General features: G+C 41.8%; 1 protein-coding gene across 3 annotated transcripts in view; it reads right to left on the reverse strand.

Annotated features, from left to right (window-relative positions):
• LOC147582377 (uncharacterized) overlaps positions 1-10,946 on the reverse strand; it is a 35,174-nt gene that overhangs the window by 15,341 nt on the left and 8,887 nt on the right. For all 3 annotated transcript variants that reach the window (XM_086700572.1, XM_086700574.1, XM_086700573.1), the window contains one exon: positions 10,183-10,486. In XM_086700572.1, the coding sequence (XP_086556698.1) occupies positions 10,183-10,388 (206 nt within the window). In that variant the 5' untranslated portion in view covers positions 10,389-10,486. The remainder of the gene's footprint in view (positions 1-10,182; positions 10,487-10,946) is intronic.

A 10,946-nucleotide genomic window follows, 5' to 3' on the forward strand; every position in this document is an offset into this window, starting at 1 on the left:
TTCAAAGCCCCTTATCCCAGCCGGCTCCCAACATCCCAGCTACCCTCATGTGAAATATCCCTTGAGTTCCCAGTACACAGAATCACACAAACCAAACGACCCCGCATGGCAAAATGCTGACACACCAGGGGTAAAGGGAAGAGGGAAGGAATGTATGACGGCTGCCTCCCTCCCTTACTTTACGTTTAATTCCTCTTGGAGAATTTGCACACCAGCTGCAGTGGACGTGCCCGTAAATATGACCTGCCACATCCTGGCAGCTGCTCAGCGGCAGAACTGGGACTTCCACCCACACAGCTGGACTTCCTGGGTTTTCTCATTTCTCGATGTTAAAAGGAGGGGAGAGGGGCACCTGGGTGGCTCAGTAGGTTAAGCATCTGACTTGGGCTTGGGTCATGGTCTTGAGGTTCGTAGGTTCAAGCCCTGCATCAGGCTCTGTGCTACGGTGTGGAGCCTGCTTGGGATTCTCTCTCTCCCTCTCTCTCTCTCTCTCTCTCTGCCCCTCCCCCACTTGCACTCTGTTTCTTTCAAAATAAATAAACTTTAAAAAAAAAAAAGGAGGGGAGAGAAAACTGTCAAGGATCAGGGCTGTATATGTGAAAGGAGGCTGTGGAGTCCTGTGTTAAGGCGATTCAAATGACTATGCCCTAATAGGACCTTGAGTACAGATGCTTCATACAGAGAATGTCAGCAGACACCCCACGGTGACCTGCTGGACTTCCCCATGCTCCTCCCTCTTCCTTGAGACTTGTGAGACATTCTTCTGTCCTCCCCTTGCCCCTCACTCCCATCCCTGCTTTCAGATTTGGCTGAGATCATTTAATGTTATTCATTTGAAGTTACCGTTGGAATTTCCCTCAGCATTGTATCTTCTCTTCCTAGAATTTTGACTATTAAGCATTCCAAGATATTGTCCTGTACAAAGGTCTTTTCTTCTTCATCTTCCCTTACCTTGAGGTCTGCTTTCTGCTTGTGGGTTAGTGTTGTTTATCCTTATTTTCCTTGATCTTCTTGGTTTTTGCAGTTGGGGTACATGGTGGTAAGAGTGACTACATCCTTGCACATCTGCACTATATACATCCTTCCTATGCTCAGGGGAACGGAATGATGAGGGGCCATTCTATCTGACGTGACTTTCCTCTTGGCTGCCCACAGACCCGATTCCAGCACCTGCTGGCCTCCAGAGTTACAGGTGTGAAATCCAAATACCAGTCCAATTGATTTTCCTTTGTAAGTAATTCATTTTTCTTGTGTCTGAAAGCACTTAGAGTTCAGGAATTTTGACATGTTTTATGTGTATCTTTTCTCCTCAGCCTCACCAAGAACCACAGGGGAGCAGTTTTTGTGTACAGACTTGGGTCATTAATAGGCTCAGGGAAATCTTCTTCCATTATTTGTTTAATTACATCCTCTCCTCAATTTCTTCATTTTTATCCTTCTAGAAGCCCCATTATTTGCAAAATGGGTCTCCTGGATCTGTCCTCCAATTCTACTATTTTTTTTTTTAATTTTTAAGGTTATTTATTTATTATGAGAAAGAGAGTACAAAGTGGGGAGGGTCAAAGAGAAGGAGAGACAGAATCCCAAGCAGCCTCCACACCATCAGCACCAAGCCCAATGCGGGGCCTGAAATCATGAACCTCGAGATCATGACCTGAGCTGAGGTCAAGAGTCTGACGCTTAACTGACTGTGCCACCCCTGTTTGTTGTTGTTGTTGTTGTTGTTGTTGTTTTCATGCATGATTTCTATCTGCTTTTACTCTCTGGTTTGAATTGTATTATTGATGATCTTTCAGATCATGCTTGGAGTCATAATTATCAACATTCTCAACCTTCTGCTTTAAGCCATGAGGGTATCAGACTAAACTTCTCACCAAGAACAGTTCTAAAAGATGGATAAAGTAGTTTACTAAACCCAGAGGGCAGCAGAGACAGCCAGGACTTATTTCTGAGTAACAGGCCACGAGGCAGAAAAGCCATGCACAAAACAGTAGCTACACCACTTCAGCAATCTTAACATGCTGAGAAGACAAAAATTAGAGTTTGGGTCTCGTCAATGTGAAGCAAGCCTGAGGAACACCCCAGGATTCCAGCTGTGACCCCCAAAGGCCACACCCCAGGAGTAAGAACAAACGAGAAATAGATACCTTTTCCTAAAGACTGAAATTCATCTTGAATCATCTCAAGGCTTCAATTGGATAAGCATGACCTTTCCCTACATTAAATGCCCACCAGAATATATTAAATTTTCTCTAGAAGGAGCCAATGCTATATAGAAGCACTAAAACTTTTCATTCTTAATGTACCGTATTTAATTTTTTTTAATTTACTTTGAATGATAGTGAGGGAGAGAGAGAGAGAGAGTGCACACAAGCCAAGCAGGGGCAGGGAGAGACAGGGAGAGAGAACCCCAGGCAGGCTTTGCACTGTCAGCGCAGAGCCTGATGTGGGGCTCGATCTCATGAACTGTGAACCAAAATTCAGTCAGAAACTTAACCAACTAAGCCACCAAGGCACCTCTGTATGGCATTTAATTTTTAAAAATTACCTCCCACATGAGAAAATAAAGGTGGCATCTCAAATTATTTGGGTAAAAATAGACTTCATAATAAACAGTGCTTGGAGAACGGAATGCCATCTGGCAAAACATAGTGAGACTGCTATTTCAAGATATACACAAAATTGAACTCTGAATGGATTAGGGAATCTAATGTGAAATCAAAAACATACAAGTACTAGAAAAAAACATAAGTGAATGCCTCTTTAATCTTGGTATCAGGAAACCTTTGTAACTATGATTCAAAATTCAGGGGTGACTGGGTGGCTCAGTCGGTTAAGCATCTGACTCTTGATTTTGGCTCAGGTCATGGTCTCACGGTTTGTGGGATCAAGCCCCAAGTCAGGCTCTGCACTAACAGAGTGGAGCCTGCTTGGGATTCTCTCTCTGCTCCTCCCATTCTCTCTGCCTCTTTCTCCCAAAATAAACAAACATTTAAAAAAATACATGTTTAAAAATATTTTCTAATTTTTTTTAACGTTTATTTATTTTTGAGAGACAGAGAGAGACAGAGCATGAGCATGGGAGGGGCAGAGGGGCATGAGCATGGGAGGGGCAAAATTAAAAATTAAAAAAAAAATTTTTTTAACGTTTATTTATTTTTGAGAGACAGAGCATGAGCATAGGAGGAGCATAGAATCCAAAGCAGGCTCCAGGCTCCGAGCTGTCAGCACAGAGCCCGATGTGGGGCTCAAACCCACGAACTGTGAGGTCACGACCTGAGCCGAAGTCGTTTGCTTAACCAACTGAGCCACCCAGGTGCCCCTAAAATTTTTTTTTTAATGCTTGTTTATTTTTGAGAGAGAGACACACAGAGTGTGACAGGGGAGGGGCAGAGAGAGAGGGGGACACAGAATCTGAAGCAGGCTCCAGGCTCTAAGCTGTCAGCACAGAGCTTGACACAGGGTTTGAACCCACGAACCATGAGATCATGACCTGAGCTGAAGTCGGACATTTAACTGACTGAGCCACCCAGGCACCCCCCAAAAATACATGTTTTAAAATCAACCAGCATGTGGGGAAACACCCAGAATGAAACATGAAAAGGAACAAATAAATTTAACTAGTTACTAAAATTGTCAGAATTCTAAAATGGCCCCCAAATTCTCATCCCCTGGTGCACACAGCCTGTATAATGGCCTCTCCTTCCTTACATGTGAATAGGGCCTGTGAATAGGATGGAATGTCACTCTATGATCAAGTTATGTTATATGGAAAAGGAAATTTTTTCAGATGTAATTAAAGTCTCTAATCAGTTGGCTTGAGTTCATCAAAAGGAGGGTATCTTGAGTGGGCCTGACCAAATCAGGTGAGCCTTCAAAAGAGGGTGTGGGTGATACAGATTTGAAGCAGCAAGGACACTCTTTGGTTGGCCTTGAAGAAACAAACTGCCACATTCTGGAGAGGGCCGTGTGTCAGGGCCCTGGTTCTGCAACCCTAAGAAACAATTCCACCGACAACCAGTTAGCTTAGAAAAGAGACCCAAGCCACAACTATTGCAGCCCCCTCTGACACTTGAGTCACACAGCTCACCCAGCCTGCTGAGACCCAAAGCAGTGGACCAGCTGCCCCAGGCCCAGTCTCCTGACCCACAGACACTGTGAGATAATAAATATGTACTGTTTCAAGCTGTGCAATTTGCAATGCAACAGTACAAAACTATTATGATTACAAATGGATAACATGACAACTCTGAAAGGGATTGGGAAGAAAAAGAACTAACCTAAGTAACTTTGCAGAACAGTATTTTTCCTGGATAAGGTCAGACTAAAAACAAAACAAATTACACACAAATACTGCCCTCTAGTTAGTCAATTTGTTTCTCATATGGCTACAGGTTAAGTTTGCAACTTTTTAATGTGTACACTAGGGCTGAACAGATAAGTGGACATATTTTGGATAATGAGAGCCAGGATTCTCATGTTGGAGAAGCTACAAAGAAAGGGGAAGGCAAGAAAGAACCCTGTGGTATTAGACTGGAACTGGAGATAACGGTATGAGATAGATAGATAGATAGATAGATAGATAGATAGATAGATAGATTTACACAGATATTTTTTATATGAATTAAAAAAAGGAAAAGGGAGAGGGGCACCTGGGTGGCTCAGTTGGCTAAATGTCTGACTCCTGATTTTGGCTCAGGTCATGAGATAATGAGATCAAGGGGTCATGAGATCAAGCCCTGCATCAGGCTCTGCACTGAGTGTGGAGTCCACTTAAGATTCTTTCTTTCTCCCTCTGCCCCTCTCTCCTGCTCTCTCTCTCAAAAGAAAGAAAGAAAGAAAGAAAAAGGAGAGAAGGGGAAGAAAATAGGATGGGAAGAGGGAGTGGGAAGAGGGAGAGAAAGGGAAAATTAATCAATGTATACCAAGATGTTCATGGTGGTTATCTTTAGGCAGTAGGCTTATGGGCAATTTTTTTCTTCCTCATCTCATTCATATTTTCTAAATGTTTATCATCCAATACATTTTTAAGCAAAAGGAAACATATATTGTGTCGACCTTTTCTTGTGGGATCTTCCCCGAAGCCTGTCCTGTTGCCAACACTATTCTGCTGATGTAGCAAGTTCTTTCTGGCTTCCTGAGAGCTTACCCAGCAGAGAGAGACAAGGAAACTTGCCAGCAGAACACTTACCACGTTTTGTACTGATTGCCTCCATTTGGCCTGTCTTGAGAAGTGCCCAAGGAGCTGCCCAGAAAGCCAATGGAGCCAAACCCGAATCAGAATATGAATTATCTGCAGTATTGTCCTGATTGGTGAGCTGGACCATTTCTCATGGTCATGAGCATGGACAATTCTCTTTATAAATCACTTACTTGCCCGGAACAGACAATACAATACAACAAAGGCATTCATGTGGAAACAGACAAAAAAGACACTCAGCTTCTCTCAAAATTTTGTGTGCTTTTTTTGTGTGTGTGTGGTTACAAACGCACTGTGTTAAAAAACTTAAGAATGTACAAAAGAGTATTAAATTGCTATAAATTCACTCTGTTCTCAAACTCCTAAGTAAATTGCTATAAATATTCTGGCAAGTTTCTTTCCATGAATGTTTTTCTTTTTATATAATTGGAGTCACACTATATACCATCCCCGGCTCCATATTTTTTGTATGTGTATGTTCAAATATACTGAACCAAATTTATCAGCTTACCCATTTGTAAGTGTACCATTAAAGTGGCATTAAGTACATTCACACTGGTGTGCAAACATCACCGCCATCTATCTCTAAGACTTTTTTCATCTTCCCAAACTGAAACTCTGTACCCATTCAACACTAGCTCCCTATCTCCCCTTATCCCTGCTTATCCCCCTGGCAACCATTATTCTTTCTGTCTCTGTGAATTTGACTACTGTACATCCCTCATATAAGTGGAATCACACAGTATTTGTATGACTCACTTATTTCACCTAGCATAGTGTCCTCAAGGTTCATCCATGTTGTCAGAATTTCCTTCCTTTTTAAGACTAAGTCATGATCCACTGTATATGTGTAAATGTTACCACATTTTGTTTATGCATTCGACCATTGATGGACACTTTGGTTGCTTCCACCTTTTGGCTCTTAAAAACAATGCCACTATGAATACATGTATACAAATATCTAGTAGAGTCTGTGCTTTCAATTCTTTTGGATATATACCCAGAACTGGAATTTCCTGATCACATGGTAATTCTAATTTTAATTTTTTTGAGGACTTGTGTACAGTTTTGAATCCTTTTTGTTTCTAATTCACTTAACTTTTTGTTTAAAAATTTTAAGTGTTTATTCATTTTTGAGAGAGAGAGAGAGAGACAGAGAGTGAGCAGGGGAGGGACAAAGAGAGAGGGAGACACAGAATCCGAAGCAGGCTCCAGGCTCTGAGCTATCAGCACAGAGCCCAGCGTGGGGCTCGAACTCACCAGCTGTGAGATCATGACCTGAGCAAAAGTTGGACGCTCAACTGACTGAGCCACCCAGGCACCCCTGATTCACTTAACTTTTGAGCATGGGTATTTTTCCAACAATATTTTTGTAACTTTTTATATAATTTCAAACACCAAAAAAAGTTGCAAAAATTATAGAACTCCAATATATCCTTCAACCAGATTCACTAATTATTCTCATTTTGTCATGTCTTATCATTCTCTCTCTTTCTCTTTGTGTATGCGTTTGCGTGTATGTATAGGAAGTTCCAGATATCATGCTCCTTTAGCCCAAAATGATTCAATGTGCATTCCCTAAGAACAAGGACATTCAGGGGCACGTGGGTGGCTCAGTTGTTAAGTATCCAACTCTTGACTTTGGCTCAGATCATGATCTCACAGTTTGTGGGTTCAAGCCCTGAATAGGGCCCCGTGCTGACAGTGCGGAGTTGGCTTAGGATTCTCTCTCTGTCTCTCCCTGGCTTGCACATGCGCATGAACTCTCTCTCTCTCTCTCTCTCAAAATAAATAAATAAACTTAGAAAAAAAAAAAAGAACAAGGACATTCAATTTCATAACTACAGAACAATCATCAAAATCAGGAAATTAAACATTCATACAATGTTCTTATCTAATCTAAAGTCAATATTCAAATTTTGCTGGTTGTCTGCACTCTGAGAACACGCATTAAATTTAACTGTCAAGTCCTGTTGTGGGCAGTTTAAAGGTGTCCCAGTCCAAATTCCCATCCCCTGGCTAGTCAATCAAATGTTAATCTGGTACTTCTATGTAGGGGCTTTGCAGATATAACCAAGATGTAACTAAGATTAAGAATCAGCTGATCTTAAAAAAGAGAGAGTATCCTGACCTACACAGGTGGGTCCAGTGTACTCACATGAGCCCTTAAAAATAGAAGAGGAAGAAAAAAAAAATAATAGAAGAGGAAGGCAGACGGAGAAGTCAGAAGGTTTGAAGTATGAGAGGAACTTGACCTGTCATCGCTGGAGGGGCCACAGGGAATGCAGGCAGCCGGGAAGAGCAAAGCCCAGCCTTCCGCTAATAGCCAGCAAGGAAATGGCTTTCTCAGTCCCATAAACCACAGGGAACTGGATTGGGCCAATAACCCTAATAGCCTGGAAGTGGATTCTTCCAGAGCATCTGCCTAAGAGCCCGGCCCACAGACACCTCAATTTTGGTTTGTGAGACCCAAAACAGAGGAACCAGCCAAGGCCACCAACCTCTAATCTGCAAAAATGTGCGACAACAAATTTGTGTTGTTTTAGGTCCCTAAATTCATGACACTTATTACAGTAGGCAGCAGGAAACTCATACACGTCCCTTCGGTCCCCTTTACTCTGGAATAGTTCCTGAGACCTTCTGTCCTGACTACTGACATTTTATGAAGAGTACAAGCCAGGGGCGCCTGGGTGGCTCTGTTGGTTCAGAGTCCAACTCCAGCTCAGGTCGTGATCTCATGGTTCATGAGTTTGAGGCTCTACGTTAGCTTAAAAATTTCTCCATGTAAAGGAATGCTACAAGGTGTCCCTAATTACAAATGTTCATCAACATTTTTAGCATCTAGTTTGTATTTTATGTCTCACCGTAAAGTTACATCATGCTTTACTAGACTGGGACATTGAGCTTATTTCTAGTTTCTCACAATTTTTATTTCTGTGAGGCCAGAAAAATAGCATCTTACCATTTTTATTTGCATTTTGTTGTTTGCTAAACAAACTACTGAGTCTAAAATTAGATATATTTTTCATATTTAAAATCCGTTTTAGGGTGCCTGGGTGGCTCCGTCGGTTCAGTGTCCGACCTCGGCTCGGGTCATGATCTCACGGTTTGTGAGTTCGAGCCCCACATCAGGCTCTGTGCTGACAACTCAGAGCCTGGAGCCTGCTTCGGATTCTGTCTCCCTCTCTCTCTGCCCCTCCCCCACTTGTGCTTTGTCTCTCTCTGTCTCTCAGAAATAAATAAATAAATAAATGTAAAAAGAAATTTTAAATTTGTTATAATTTCTTCTTTAGTGAAATACCTGTACTTTTCCCACTTTTCTATTTAGGTTTTTTTTTTTTTTTCCTATTGACGAAGTTATGTGTTTATGTTGTTTTTTTTTTTTCTTTTCTGTGTGCCCTACTGCTCCTGAATGCAGAAACTGTGAACACCTTATTCACTGCTATATTTCAGCACTTTGAATAGTACCTGATACTTTACTAAGGTCAATAAATACTTGTTGGATGAAAGAGAGGAATATTTATGAGTCCTCTTCCTGTTTTAAAGGTATTATCTACAGGAATTATCTATCAACTACCATGATAAAGACACTGTACTCAGTGACTTGTGTGGATTATTTCTCATACACTGATGACAGTCGTCTGAGGGAGGTTTCATTATTGTCTCTACCTTCACAGATGAGTCTCCCAGAGATTTCAGAAGTTAGCCGTGGCCAGACAACCAGCAAGTGGTTGGGGCTGGCATTTAAACAGTCAGTCTAGGGGCGCCTGGGTGGCTCAGTCGGTTAGGCATCCGACTTCGGCTCAGGTCATGATCTCACGGTCCGTGAGTTCGAGCCCCGCGTCGGGCTCTGTGCTGACAGCTCGGAGCCTGGAGCCTGCTTCGGATTCTGTGTCTCCCTCTCTCTCTGACCTTCCCCCCATTCATGCTCTGTCTCTCTCTGTCTCAAAAATAAATAAACGTTAAAAAAAATTTTTTTAAACAGTCAGTCTAGGGGTGCCTGGGTGGCTCAGTCGGTTAAGCGTCCAACTTCAGCTCAGGTCACGATCTCGCGGTCCATGAGTTCAAGCCCCGCGTCGGGCTCTGGGCTGATGGCTCAGAGCCTGGAGCCTGCTTCCGATTCTGTGTCTCCCTCTCTCTCCGACCCTCCCCCGTTCATGCTCTGTCTCTGTCTCAAAAATAAATAAACGTTAAAAAAAAATAAAAAAATAAAGTCAAGTCTACCTGCTGCACTTATGTTAATTTTGGGGCAGTGAGGGGCGCCTGGGTGGCTCAGTCAGTTAAGCGTCCAACTGTTAAGCGATCTCACAGTTCATGAGTTCACGCTCCACGTCGGGCTCTGTGCTGACAGCTCAGAGCCTGGAGCCGACTTCGGATTCTGTGTCTCTCTCTCTGCCTCTCCCCTGCCTGTGCTCTGTCTCTGTCTCTCTCAAAAATAAATAAGCATTAAAATGTTTTTTTATAGTCTGGGGCAGTGAAAATGTAAAACTTTTGTTGTAGTATTCAACTCTGTTTCATTTATAGAGTTTGGTTTTGTTGTTACAACTAGGCCCTTTTATATGAACCCCGGAACTGAATTTAATATGTAAATAACTTGTATGCAAGTTTGTTCATGATCAGGCCCAATGCACTGAATGACAGATAATGGAAGCTATGTTTGGACAACTCTGAAAATGCTTATCGCTGTAACAAAAAATAATCTGTGAAAGAAGAAAAAAATCTAGAAACCTCTTGATGGGACATATAATTGGCTTCTTAGTAGAAAACCCAACTAATTCTGAAGTGTTTGTATACTGAAAGTACACACCAACTAATAAGTAACAACCTATGAAGTAGGTTTACTTTATGTTTTACCAATTTATTTTCCCACCTGACTTCTTTCTGAAAACATTTAAGGAGACTACAGCAAGGCTCTAGTTAACCCTCTTCTTCTGCAAGCTTGTCAGAGTAAAGGGCTTGAGTTCTTTGCAATTATTTTTTACCTTTTGGCAACTTGCACAAAGTCTTCACTAGCTTGGGCCAATTCTTCCGCCATCTTCTCCAAACAGGCAAATGCTTCATTTTCCATGTCTTTCTTCTCCATCGAAATGATCAGATGGCAGAGCTGAACAGTCATTGGGGAGATGATTCTCTCAATGGCCTTGTTCTGTATCATAGAGCCAATGTCTTCTGAGAGAAAAGATTCCATCTCTTCTAGTCTCTGAACAGAAGTGTGATGTGGTCTTAGCCCACGCTGACCGACATGTATAAATATTTCTCTGCCTTGATGTTCACCTAATTTGACCCCTACAATGGGAAAGAAATCTATAAAATATTAAAGAGCTAAATGGGGGTAATTTTCAGGACCTTCAAAGTACAGAATATATTGTGGCTTAGCAGCAACATGTAAAAAAGTAAAATAAGGACACACGGGACAGGTTTAGAGGAAGGCAAACAGGATGGAAAACAGGCTTACATACACAAACTGTATGAAACAGATAGTTTAACCAACGGTGAATCTAACTATGAAGATATGACTGAGGTCTTCTTTATTTGTAGAACTAATACAGTAGAGGAAAGAAATATTGTCTTTTATTCTTCGGAGCTTCTCAGAACAAGGAACGAAAGAAAGCCATGTGGCAAGACAAAGTTCTCTCTTAGATTGAATGGGCATCTCAAATCAAAATTCTCAAAGATCCTAAGAATACTCTTACTTGGGGCTTAATAAACTTCCTTCCCCTGGATGTATACAAGGCTGAATGACAAG

This window comes from Puma concolor, chromosome A3, assembly GCF_028749965.1.
Source record: "Puma concolor isolate L17-30 chromosome A3, mPumCon1.1.hap2, whole genome shotgun sequence".
Taxonomy (NCBI): Eukaryota; Metazoa; Chordata; class Mammalia; order Carnivora; family Felidae; genus Puma; species Puma concolor.